The following is a 13,596-nucleotide window of genomic DNA, read 5'->3' on the forward strand; positions in this document are numbered from 1 at the left end:
GATGCAGGAAGAACCGAGTGGAGCTTAAAATAATTTAATTTTGCCTGCCTTAGTCTTTTTTTTTTTTTAATTCTATATTGCATGCCCTTTCCGCGTGTGCTAGGTCGCTTATTGGCATAGAATCCGCGACCCTGTGAAATCTTTCTCATTCCCCATTGCTTCTCTTCCTCGCCAACTCGATCTCTTCAACAGCCAGTACTGCATTTGGAACAGTATCTATTGTGTGGGTGGCGGAACGCGGAGAAGCTATTTTTGTTCTAATTATGAGCACTGTTTTCGTAGGGGAAAAGGAGGGGGTTATAAGGCAGATCTGAGGCTGAGCCGCTTGCTGGGCGAGGATGCTCCGTGGAGGCGTTACTAAGGTTACTAGAGAGAGGATCGCAGGTGACAGACAGGGGTGTTTTTTGTTTTTCTGGTTTGTTGTTGTTGCTGTTTTTCTATAGCAAGATACATTTTCCAAAGAAGGATGTGGACTGGGCAGTGCCACATTGTACTACATGTTGGACTCCCTAAAGGGAAAAGAAGATGGCTCAAAGGAAAAATGAAGGACCAAAGCAGGGAGCCTCTGCTTCCTCTTCCGGCCCTTTTCTTCCGCCCTCCTTGTTTACCCCGAGCCGTTCTAGCTGCAGCACACCGTCGGCACGCCGGAGAAGGTGTCTTGTAGATGTGACACGCCTCTGAGCCGGGCCGGAAGCGGTTCCCAGCCGGTACCCGTAGGGACAGGCGTACAGCGGGCGGTGGCTGTGGCGCGGGCGGCGACGCTGCGTGGCTCTGGAGGACCGGCGCGGACCTGCAGCGGCTCGCTGAGGCCGTGGGTCGTCGCTGCAGCTGTCAGGACTCTTGGGGCGAACTTGCCAGACAGAGAGGAGCGGAAGGGAAGGGGTGTGTAAGGAGAGCCGTGGGCGTATTTGGTATCAGAGAGGACTTTGAAACTGGTTCCTTCTAGGAGTTGATTCTAATTTTTATTTTGACAGATTCGGGAGGCAGCAGATGCCCCATTCTCGAGCTTTCCTTAACTCCAGTCGATTGGTAGCATGATTTGAGTGAGAGCTTTTTAGTGAAGCTACTGAGTTAGGATAGGTCATGGGATGGATGAAGCTGCCAGAGGAAAAAGAAATGGGCATTCGGAGCAGGGAAGTGGATCCCGGATGAGGGGGTCAAGATGATCTGCTAGTTCGATTTACAGGTTTTACTGTACTAGATACCGTACCCAAACTCTTTAAGCTTGACGTCTTACTCGTGCGACGTCCGGACTTCTTTACATAACCTTTATGGTAAACTTTACATAAGCGGGGAAGCCGAGAAGATTCTGCAAAGCTCCAGGCCCCACACTGCGGGTTTTCCTCCATCAGCTATGAAGCAAGTGAGGATAGAGGTGAAGTCTAAGTGTATAAGGCAATGACAGATGTCAGTCAGGGAAGGTGGGAACTGGGCCTGCACACCTGTGCCGTCAAGCTTGGCTGTCCTTTTCTCTTTAGCATTTGGTGGGATAGGGAAGAGAGGTATATACTCACACACCCAAGTTTGAAAATGGAGATACAGAGACTCACAGAATTTACTGATTTGACATATCTCTTTTAACAGATGGAATGACATAAGGAAGGTAGTCAAGAATGGAAACACTGGCTGTCCTAGCTGTACTCGCCAACACAAATGCTAAAGTTAATGTCACTTTACCTGGACTGGTTCCTTTCAGCTGTAGCGATTGCAGCCCACCCTTATTCCTATTAATGTGTGTTACAAATTACATGTACTTGCTGACACAAATACCAAAGCTAGAAAATAGTATTACTTGACCTGGACTGGCTCCTTTCAGCTGTAGGAGTTGAATATTGATACCTTGATACAATGGTGTAATCATCTATACCTTTGCTCGTGTGTGTTTTCCAAGCTCTGTGTGATGCTGGAATCAGATGCCTTTTCAGACACGGCTGACTGACTGACAGCTGAAGCTTTTCAGCAATTCCAAGAATGTCAGTCTGAAAATAATAAAACTGACTAAGCCCAGGGGTAAGGAAACTTATTTTAAAGAGACCTAAGACAGAACTCATGCTTAAAATTTAAAGGGAAATGTTTAATCAGTTGATAATATACTGTTTACAAATACTAGTTCTGGCAAGGTGTGCCTAGTATTCCCAAGAGATTGTCGAAACTGTGGCCTTAAGAGTCAAGGAGATCAGTTTAGCTACATTTTCCTTCCTAAAATGCAAGCGCTTGTTTTTAACTTGAAAAATCATCAACATGGTTTATAGAGTGCTTATCACTGTGTTTATGACAAAGTAAGGATGTAGCCATTCATTGCTTAACAAGAGAGACACTGAAATACCTTCTTGCAACTTTTCATTATTCAAGCATCAAGTCAGTACAAGTATGCTTACAGTGGCGCAGCCATCAAACACCTATACTACAGACAGCCCCCAAATGAGTAGCTTTCTAGGCTATGAACCTATAGAGCATGTTATTTTAATTATTACTGTAGAAAATTAAAATGGTGTTTGCACAGCCAGGCATAACTGCACATGTAAAAGACATAGTTGGAAGTACTAGGCAATAACGTCGACTTTTTTCCGGTGGTCTGTCAATGGCTGAAACATCTCTAGGGTGTGTGTAACACAGATGAAAGTGATGCAGTGCCGTCCCTTGCATGCAGTTGCTCCACAGCATGATTAATATCCTTGTTCCCTTGGCAGCAATTAAAGGTAGACAACATTTGTGCGTTTCTCAAGTATCTGTCCACGTATTTCAAAGGGAGTGAAAGTGTTAGGTGGCTGTTAGCCCACAGACTGCGCTCTGCCTACCGTAACTTGTAAAGCTTGTGGTCGTTTAAGATCACTCAATCTTCACTCTTGTGTATCCTGAGTGTTTGACTTCTCAGGTCCACACAGCTGACTTCGCATTCTTTTGCAGATGCATGGGCATGGGGGCTATGACTCTGATTTTAGTGATGATGAGCAAGGTGGAGGATCCAGCAAAAAGAGGAAGAAGTAAGTCTATTGATCCATAGTTTGCATTCTTTCTAGACGGTCATGAAGTATAAATAAATAATATGGAAAGGTTTTGGATTGACTTTGTATGGGAACAAGTGCTGTAGCAAGTGAGGTTTTATTCATTACACTGTAATAAATGGATTTCAATTTGGAAGTAGTTGTGGGGGAAATGAAGCTTTGTTGTGAAGGAGTTTATTGAAAGGGATAGAGGGAAAAGGAAAGATTCCTCTATTACATGGTTTTTTGTTTTGTTTGTTTTTTCATTTGTTAAGAGTGTGTGCCTGCAAATGTCACAGCTTAAAGGAGGCCTATTTGCTAGTGCTTGTCTTCCCAGTGAGGTCCATGTGGAGGGTGAACTGTAATTCAGAACAGTTATGATGTTTACTTGAATGAACAGGTTAGAATTGGGGGGACCAAGATCCTCTAGCATCAAAGCCTGGGCCTTACCCAGGCTTTTGTTGTCATTTTTGTTTCCTGAGAAGGTTGTATTATGTTCAGGCTGACCTGGAATTCCCTATTTAATCCAGGCTGTCCTACGACACAATCTTGGTTAGCTTCAAAAATGCTGGGATTCCAGGTATGGACTGCCATGCCCAGCCAGAGGCTACATCTTCACCAGATTGTTGTGTTTGGGAGCATTGTTCTTAGCTATCAGGACTTAGACATCTCATGTTATGTAATAACATAGGAGTGCTTGATTCATAGTAGCAGAACTTAGAGAATTTGGTTTATTATTCTATAGTGAGACTAATATGTTATCACTAACTAGGACTGAATGTTTTAGAAGATCGTCAGTCTTTATCAATAACAATAGTAAAATTATGAATTATTATAACAATGTATGTTTTTTAGATTTATTTCTTTTTAAAAAAAGATTTACTTATGTTATTTATATGAGTACACTGTAGCTATCTTCAGACACACCAGAAGAGGTCATTGGAACCCATTAAGATGGTTATGAGCCACCATGTGGTTGCTGAGATTTGAACTCAGAATCTCTGTAAGAGCAGATGGTGCCCTTAACCACTGAGCCATCTCTCCAGCCCTGTTCTCTTTTCTTTTCCTTTCTTTTCTTTCTTTTCTTTTTTTCTTTCTTTTTTCTTTTTCTTTTTCTTTTTTTTTTTTTTTTGTAGATTTTCACTAAGAAATGTTACTTTCTGGTCTGAGGATATAACTAAGTTGGTAGAATGCTTGTCTAGGATGTCCCCAGTGCTGTGTTAAACAAAGGAAAGTGGTACATGCTCTTGAGAGGTAGATTAAGGATCATCAGTTCAGGTTTGTCCTTGGTTACATAGTGATTTCTGGGCCATCCTGGGATACTAAGGATCCTCCCTCAAAAGAAATGGCTTATGAATAGAATTTGAGCAGGTTTAGTTGGGTGCTATGGTCTAGGATTCTGTTTATTTATAACAGTAAGGCCGATCATTTGTCTTCTATAGTCAAACTTTCCTTTCCATATTTTTTAACTCTTGAATTTTCTTTATCCCTACTTTATAGATAAATAACTTAGGGTGGTAAATGATTGAGTCAGGAACTGAACTAGGAACCTGCTGATTAGAACTAGCCATTTTATTTAATCTTTTCTATTTTATAAGTATTAAATAAAATTAAGAAACAAAATGTTTCATTAAAGATCAGAAACTCTTTTAAAGTTAAGCCCTTACTTTGTGTTAGTTACTTTCCTTGATGTGAACCTGTACCTGACAAAAAGAAACTGAAAAATTTGTTTTGGGTCAAGATTTAAGAAGGGGTTCAGTGAGAAGGAGTAACATGTGGAGGCAGGAGCATGAAGTAGCTGGACACATTGTATCTGCAGTCAGGAAGCCAAGAGCAGATACAAAGTGAGGCTGGGTTATAGAATGTCTATGCATCTGCAGCGATCCACTTCCTTTAGCAAGGGTCACTGTCCTAAGAGCTGAGGTGGAGGTCGCTGTTAGAATACCTGCTGTGCAGTCACAAACATGGAATCAGGCAGAATCCTTCAAGAAAAATTAGCTCTTAACACTTTTTCTTTTTACTATCTAGGACAGTTGAAGATGAGTTGCTGCTTACAAAACCATTTCAAAAAGAAAAATATGGAAAGGTGGCCCATAAACAAGTTGCTGCAGACTTGCTGGACAGGTGTGGTGTTCTGCTGTTACGACGGTCTTCAGTTTAAGCTGTTTTATAGTCTCAGAACCTGTGGGTTTGGTTATGTTAATAAAATATGGACATTTGAATTTACTTAAACTTTTCTCTTTTAAACAGGGAAGAAGCAAGAAATAGAAGGTTTCATCTCATAGCTATGGATGCTGTATCCTTTTTATAGCCCTATTTTTATGACTAATAGAGTATTTTGCTTGTTAGCCATGTTTTCTAACTTTTAAACATCAAAATCTTGTCAAGTAGACTAGTTTTATTTTTACAGGTTAGTGATTATTGATATAGAAGTTTACCATTTATATTTTCAGATGTAATTCTCTTTTGCTAATATATAGAAAAAATTAGAAGAAAAAATTCATTTTTAATGAAAAAATAGTAGTTGTGGTCTACAAATAGACTTAAAAAGTCCAGGAACTGACATGTGTTCCAGCCCGTTCTTGTCAGGCTCCCAGCATCTCCCTTTTCTATTCTCGTCTTCTTTGGTATCATTTTAATTTATTCCCTTTCTACCTGCTTCTTGGTTATTTTAAATCTGTCTGAGTGCCACCTCTAGGCCTGCTGTTGCCCGTTCCTCAGGGGTGACTGGAGACTTAAGCTGTAAGTCGGGCTGTGTCATGCACTGCTACCCTGACGTCGTGCCACTGCGGGTTGTTAGAGAACAGGGGAGGCCAGGCAAGACCTGAGTGTTCGCTCCCAGGTCAGGACTGCAGAAAGGAACACCACACTAGAGTTGTTAAATTACTGTGTTCTAGATTTTTCTTTTAATCTCTCTTACCCTTTCTTTGGAAGCTTAGCTTAGTTAAACATGTTATCCCTTATCTAACATTTCATTGAGGGCGTTAGGGCACTTCGTGTGAATAAAAATATAGGTGCTATTTTTCTGGCATGGATTGTAGAGGACCTCAGTTTTGGGGGGGGGTGTTTAACTATAGTGGAATAGTCACTATGTTAAAAGTCAGTGATTTTGCTAGGTACTCCTTCAATCCCAGCATTCAGAAGGCAGAGGCTGGCAGATCTCTGAATTTGAGGCTAGCATGGTTTACATAGTAAGCTCTAAGCCAGCCAAAACTACATAGTTTGACCTTGTCTCAAAAACAAAAATAAAACAAACAAAAAACCAAAAAGTTAGTGGCCGTCTTAGTTAAGGTTTCATAATGAAGGGACCTGACCAAGGCAACTCTTAGAAAGGAAAACATTTAACTGGGGCTGGCTTACAGTTCAGAGGTTCAGTCCATTATCATCATGGCAGGAAGCATGACAGCATCCAGACAGACATGGTGCTGGAGGAGGTGAGAGTTCTGCATCTTGATCTGTCGTCAACAGAAGGGTACTGACCCCCCCATCCCCCACAAGCAACCAGGAAGAGAATATCTCCCAGATTGGGCTGAGCTTGGGCATAGGAGACTTCAAAGCCCACCTGCATAGTGACAAATCTTTTCCAACAAGGCCACACTCCTCCAACAAGGCCATACCTCCTAATAGTGCCACTTCCTGTGATCAAGCATTCAAACACATGGGTATATAGGGGCCAACCTATTCAATCCACCACAGTAGTCTTCCTAGAGTTACTCTTGGCTTTTCAGTGAGGGAGAGCAGGCTGTTTGTTGTAATTGTTTCAGTCTGTGTCTTTTGGTGTTTTCAAGTTGCTAGTCTCACTGGATAGATGAGGCACCACCCCCCCAAACAAAACAAAACAAAAAACAAGCCTCGGGAATGGGAATGAATTAGTTCAATACAAGGGCAGTCCCTGGTGTGCCTTTTATAATAATGCCCAAAGTGGGACTTGTTAGTTTCAGGGGTAGGGAGGAGGAATAGTTCTTTGTTTACTCTGTCTCCCACCACCATGTTTTTGCTCAAGAAGCAGTTGTATTGACCACAGCCCTCCCAGTTGCCTATGACTGCCTCATGTTACATTAGCCTAGCTGAGCAGTGACTGCAGAAACCACTACTGCAAAGCCTGCAAAATTTGTCATCTAGCTCCTAACAGAAAAAATTAAGAGTTCAAATAGCATGCCCATTTGTGGTAGTTGGAGAGTTTGAACCCAGGCCTTGAGGTGTTTGGGCTGCCTCCCCCTCAGTTTCATGTCCTTATTAAGTACTCTATTAGAATACACTGTGGTCAGGGACATCACTGTGTCTGAAGGATGTCATCCCTGAAGCTGAGACAGCTCAGTTTGCCCGTGCCTGAGTATGGAGAGTGCTGCCAAGGTTTTTAAGTGAACATTAAATGTCTATATGTCTTGTTATTTCACATGAAAAATAGATATGGTTTTGTGGATTCTCTGAATATTAAAAAGAGAAGAAAAATATTACTGTGATTTCTTTTCTGTTTGAGACACTCTCTCACCCTGAGGCCCAGGCTGGCCAGGAACTCTAGTTGCTCCCCCTGCCTCTGCGTCTTGAATGCTGGTATGCGAAGTGGGAGCCAGCATTACCCCCCCTCCTGACTGCTTATGCTTGTGTTCGTTCTTGAAACCTTAATGTTCGTGAGATTTAATTTTATAAACCTATCCTATATTTATATACTTTATCATTAATTATTACATTGTGTAATAATGGAAGATAAATTCTAATTTTTACCATTAATTTAGAAGCTCCAATTTCCATATTTGTCATATTATGATTATTAGACTGGGTGAGAGAATAAAGCTGTGTGCGGTCTAGAAGCAGAGCAGAAGGCTCCCCCTTTCCCCTCAGTCTATACGATTTTACCACAGAATAATGCATGCATGAAAAAGGTTCCAAACATTACAGGTATACATGCTTGAGATGTTTTCAGCAGAAAGCGGAAGTCTGCTGTGCAGGTGTCCCTCATGATTTGCACATTTAAAAATGCTAGATAGACTCATGCCATGTTTTCTTTTTATTTAGTAATATATTACAATGGAACAACTTCTGAACAGTTACAAAAATCCTTAATGTTTTGCATTTCAGTATCAAAGACACACAAAGTTTGTAAATGACTATATTTTGTACTATGGTGGCAAAAGAGAGGACTTTAAGCGGTTGGGGTAAGTATTGGGAAGTTTACAGAGGATGATAGGGCAAGTGCAGATGATCTTCGAGGCCCTCTATTGTAAATTACTTGGCAACAGGCCTCAGGAGTGTCCTCATGACTGAACAAGAATGATGCTGGAAATAACAGTGCATGTGAGAATTGCTCTTGTGTCTTGTTGATGGGACCTCTGAAGCAGTGACACATTTAGACAGTAGTGTCCAGGATTGCTTTTGCAAAAATAAGGCAGTGTCCAAAAGACTCCCCAAACACAGTCTGTTGCTGTTGCCTTTGGTCTCTCCCAGAGGTCCAAGAAGTCCCTACTGCTGAGGACACCAGACACTTAGACACAGGGTTCAGATGACCCGAGATGATTCTGATCTGAAAGCCTCCTTCCTAAGGACTAGCTTTCATGGTACAATTGAAAATGTGGCCATGAATTGGAGAGCAGTGGGGAGGGTATGTGAGAGGAGTTGGAGGAAGAAAAGGTAGGATGGAAATGATGTAATAACATTTATAATCTCACAAAAGTAAAAGTATTATTTAAAAAATAAGGCAGTCAGGAAACTTCACTCGGGATTCCCACCCAAGAAGATGCTTCCTTTGTTGAGCTCTGGGTCTTGCATGGACTCCCTCTGACTTGACATCTGAGTAGGTAGTCCTAAAGACGTTAACACTGTCTCAGTCACCCCACTTTTATCTTCCCTGTCCTCTGAGCCCACACCGCTCAAATGTTTATTCTGCTTGCAAGCCAGGCCTCTTTACTTTTCTTCCTTTATTGGTCTTTCCAGGAACCTAGTAAAGTGATGTAACATTGCGTCCTACTGAGAGCTCTGTTCTGAAACTTGTTTTTATTCACATTTCCTCACTCAGTGTCCATGTGAGCTTTTGTGTCCTTGCTTTGGTGGCAAAGCGCATTTGTGTAACTAACCCACTGTAGAGTTGGTCAGATTTGCTTCTCTATAGAACTCACTCCTTTCATTTTTTAAGTACTTTCTAAAAATATTGAAATATTTGTTTTATATAAAAATTTCCAAATAGAAGTATATTTTTTATATTTGTATTCAAATTTTCAAAAATTCCGTCACTGTTTAGCCTAAATCTGTCTAATTTTATTTTTATGCTAAATTAAAGTTTTTATTTTCTAGGGAGAATGATAAGACAGATCTGGATGTTATACGAGAAAATCACAGATTCCTATGGAATGAGGAGGATGAAGCAGACATGACTTGGTAATTTTACTCTATTTTGTGTGTGTGTGTGTGTGTGTGTGTGTGTGTGTGTGTGTGTGTAGGGCAGAGGACAACTGAGAAGAGTTCTTTCACCATGTGCTTCTCAGGCTTAAACTCAGATCATCAGGATTCGTGACAGAGCCTTTCCTAATTAGACTGGCTTGCCAGTCTGAAGGCTTGGCGATTTTTGCCATTAGAATCTAATGGAACAAGTGTTATAGTCTTATCTTTCTTACTCTGTTTTCTCTTTTATTATGTGTGTGTGTGTGTGTGTGTGTGTGTGTGTGTGTGTGTGTGTCTGTGTGTGAGCAGGTGCATGCCTTTATGCACATATGTTTGTGGGAACCCATAGAGGCCAGAGGAAGCCATCCGATTGTCCAGATCTAGAATTATAAGAGGTTGTGAGCAGCTTACCATGGGTGCTGGGAACTGAACTAAGGTCTTTTGAAGTACAACACATGTTCTTAACCACTGAGCCCTCTCTCCAGTCCCAATACATGTTGTCTGAATCATCATTTATCAAGGTGTTCTGCTCTTTCGTGGAAAGTTTCTGAATCAAGGAGAGAAATCTACATTTAGGACTCTTGATTCTGGTTTGTAATCTTTGGCAATTTTAATTTCAATTGTAATTGTTTGACCTAGTCTTCCAAAATAATTATGCTATTGTCTGTTGTCTTATAATAAGCTATTATATGTTCCTTATAAAATGGTTTGAATAATTTGGGAAAGTAAAATACATGAAAGTGGTTTTCAAGGTCAGACATCACTGAGGATAATAAATGAAGAGTAATTCTCCAGCTCATTCTCTGAGAGCCACAGCAGTTCATCTCCAGACAGTCGTCATATTTGTCTGTACTAGGCCTCTTTGAGCATTAATATTTATATCATATATGCATCATCTATTTGATATTTCTTCCAAGTAGCAAACTATGGTTGGATTTCTAAATGTATAATACATACTTTTTATGGATTTAGGGAGAAGAGACTTGCAAAGAAATACTATGATAAATTATTCAAGGAATATTGCATAGCTGATCTCAGTAGATACAAAGAAAATAAGGTATGCCCTATGAATATTTATGGCTAGAGCTCTTGTTCAACTATAGCATTGATTCTTATTAACTACCATGACCCACATTATTCTTTCGTGGCACTGATTTGAATCTGTTATCTTGCACTTTGGAATATCATTTTGACCGCTTAGCCTCTGTGCTCTTGGGTTTAAAGGGTCTGTGGGATTTATGAAGGATAGGCGCTTTGTGTATGTAAGTCCAAAATTACAGTTGGCACTGGATTCCATCCGGCTCTCATCTTGAGCCTCTAGTGATTAAACACTTCAGAATGATGTCTCATTTATAGATCAGATTTTAAATCAACAGCTTTTTGATTGATTGCCATTTATGGAGTGGCAGATGCAATTTTGCTACATAAATATTTCTATTTTGGTAAAATTAACTTTCAGTCAGTGCTAATTAGTAGTGACAGATTCCCTTTTTCACATTATATCTTTAGTTTATATTAAAGCAAATTTTATTCCTAGCTCAACTTCTGTAGGAACTAGAGAAGGTAATCCAAGAATTGATGATATCAATTGGAAATACCAAAAGGAATGAGTGAATATTTGTAGTCTATTAAGAAAAAAATCCATTTATAAACAACTATCTTAAAAGAAATTCTAAGGATTTTTTTTATTTTAATTTCTTTAGTGTCTTTAGTTTGTGAGTTGTTTTCTGGTTCTGTACAGACAGTAGAAATAATTACTTTGCATTTTCCTGATACAAATCTGTGTGGTTGTGGTGGACCAAAGGCTTCTCAGTTCCTGACAAGTGAGTTGTGAGTGCTGTGGCATAGCGCTTGTCTGTACCAGCTAATCACCACAGTAACTAACCTGGGGCCAGCACAGCAACCCGGGCTACTTGCAGTTACTAGATTGTCAGCCAAGTCTGAAAGACCTTTCTAGGGTCATGTGGCAACGTAGATTTTTAAGCCATGGATTTTTTATGACACATTCCAGTATTTATTGAAATTGGACTGGACACTCTATGTAGTGACTGTTCTTTAGAAAAAGCTGCAGTCCAGATGGGTGTGGTGTACAGCTGTAGACCCAGCACTCAAGAGGTAGTGGCAGGAGCCAGCAAGTTTGAGGGAGATACTGTCAAAAACAGTGTTGTAGTGTAGCTGAGGAGAAGAGATGATACACCAGGTGTTTGAAGTCTCTGCTTTAGAACTGTTACTAGAATCAGGGAGCTGGAAAGGTGGCTCAGTAGTTAAGAGTGCTTGCTGGGGAGTATTAAGGACCTGAGGACCAGAGTTTGGACTTCAACACCCATGTAACAAGGCAGGCAACCACACATATGTAAACACATGTAACACACACACATACACACACACACACACACACACACACACACACACACACACACACACGCCCCACATGCACCCACATGCACCCTGCAGTACCAGCCTGGATGTAGTCAGAGATAGGAAGATCTCTGGGGCTTGCTAGCTTCCATCCTATCCCCCATTTCCAGCAAAATTGCAAGCCTGAGGGTCAAGAAGAGAGACCCTGCTTCAAAGGAATAGGTAAGGGTGAGTAAGGCATCTAAGCCACTCTTCTGCCTCTCTTCTTGCCCCATACACGTGTGTGCATGCACTCGTGTGACTACCTTAAGGAGAATAATTTTTTTTTTTAGGAGAATAATTTAGATAGAAATTGTATTTTACTAGAACGTGGTAACTGCATGTGAAATGAAGACAATTGATAATAAATTATGACTTGGGTTTGCGTGTGGAAATGAGAGAATAGGAAGTTTGGAGGGGATATATTTGTTGCAGCTCTACAGAGTAGATACTTAAGGCACGTCTAATGACTCTTTTTTTACTCTGCATTCCTGTTATTTTCTCTGAAAACTTTTAATATTTGGCACTTTTGGTTTGAGTTCATCTTTCAACTAGAATTAGATTCAGCCATAAGGAAATGGAAATGGGGTGAGAAGAAAAGGAAAAACACCTCCTTAAATGAGCCAAAAGCAGGGCCTGGAGAGATGGCTCAGTGGTTAAGAGCACTGACTGCTCTTCCAGAGGTCCTGGGTTCAATTCCCAGCAACCACATGGTGGCTCACAACCATCTGTAATGGGATCTGATGCCCTCTTTGGGTGTGTCTGAAGACAGCTACAGTGTACTTACATATAAATAAATCTTTAAAAAAATGAGTCAAAAACTATTTTTCTTTTACAAAAAGTCCAAGTAGACAGGATCTGTGTTGCAGGAAGCAGGGTTCAGGACCGACCAACCCTTGAGTAGCTGCAGCTTGAATCCAGTGGGAAGAACTGGGAAAGGTTATAAGGATACAGAGGTTACGGAGGTGACACAGGGTAGCTTCTTATTCCCCGTAAGATTATAACTTTCCTCCTGATGGATATTGCCTGGTAAAGATTTATTTATTTTTGTTGTATATGTATGAATGTTTGCCTGCATGCGTATATGTGTACTACATGGGTGTATTGTGCCTGTGGAGACCAGAAGTGTCAGATGCCCGAGTACTGGAGGTATAGATGGTTGTGATCCATCTGTGGAGATTGGCACCCGGACCCTGGTCTTCTGCAGTAGCACTAAGCACTCTCGGCGGAGCCACTTCCTCAGTCCCATGGTTAATAATTACCTGTCATTCTCATTGGAAATACAAGTCTAGTAAGTAGTCGCTTAACAACCAGATCTGTTAAATAGATTACTGAATGAAAGAAAAGGGAAACTCCTGCTAGTACTTCATAGACGCTCCGAGACAGTGTTGAATGTATGTAATCTACACACAGGTGTAAGCTTGAGCATAAAATGAAAGGGAGTAATTTTAAAGTTTTTACCTCTTTTTTGATACTTATTTATTCTACTTTTTTCCCTACAGACCTGGAGAATTTCATTTTTATTTACATTTTAACAATAATGTTTTGACATTTTTTTTTAATCTTAATATGAATTTAAGATACATAAATTTGGCAAATTAAGAAATAAATGATTAAAAACTTAAGCTGAATGGTAACAAGAAATTGAATGTTTTATCTGAATTATTTATATTTATGTGTATGTCTGTTTCGCCTGCATGTATGTTTGTATACCACATGTGTGCAGTGCCCGTGGAGGCAGGGAGATGTCAGCTCCTTTGGGCTGGAGTGGGAGGCAGTTACGAGCCACTACACGGGTGCTGGGAGTTGAGCCTGGTTGTCTGCAGTAGCAGCCAGTGCT

The 13,596-nt window shown here is 40.6% G+C and overlaps 1 protein-coding gene across 7 annotated transcripts in view; it reads left to right on the forward strand.

The window, feature by feature from the left end:
- Positions 1-364: 364 nt before the first annotated feature.
- LOC116891122 (protein FRA10AC1 homolog) overlaps positions 365-13,596 on the forward strand; it is a 31,635-nt gene continuing 18,403 nt past the window's right edge. For 2 of the 7 annotated variants that reach the window (XM_032891838.1, XM_032891840.1), the window contains exons 1-7: positions 894-1,375; positions 2,908-2,984; positions 5,013-5,108; positions 5,235-5,280; positions 8,064-8,140; positions 9,273-9,356; positions 10,332-10,416. In XM_032891838.1, the coding sequence (XP_032747729.1) occupies positions 1,355-1,375; positions 2,908-2,984; positions 5,013-5,108; positions 5,235-5,280; positions 8,064-8,140; positions 9,273-9,356; positions 10,332-10,416 (486 nt within the window). In that variant the 5' untranslated portion in view covers positions 894-1,354. The other 5 variants (XM_032891839.1, XM_032891841.1, XM_032891843.1 and 2 more) reach the window with 4 other exon arrangements.

Source organism: Rattus rattus, chromosome 2, assembly GCF_011064425.1.
Source record: "Rattus rattus isolate New Zealand chromosome 2, Rrattus_CSIRO_v1, whole genome shotgun sequence".
In the NCBI taxonomy this organism is placed as follows: Eukaryota; Metazoa; Chordata; class Mammalia; order Rodentia; family Muridae; genus Rattus; species Rattus rattus.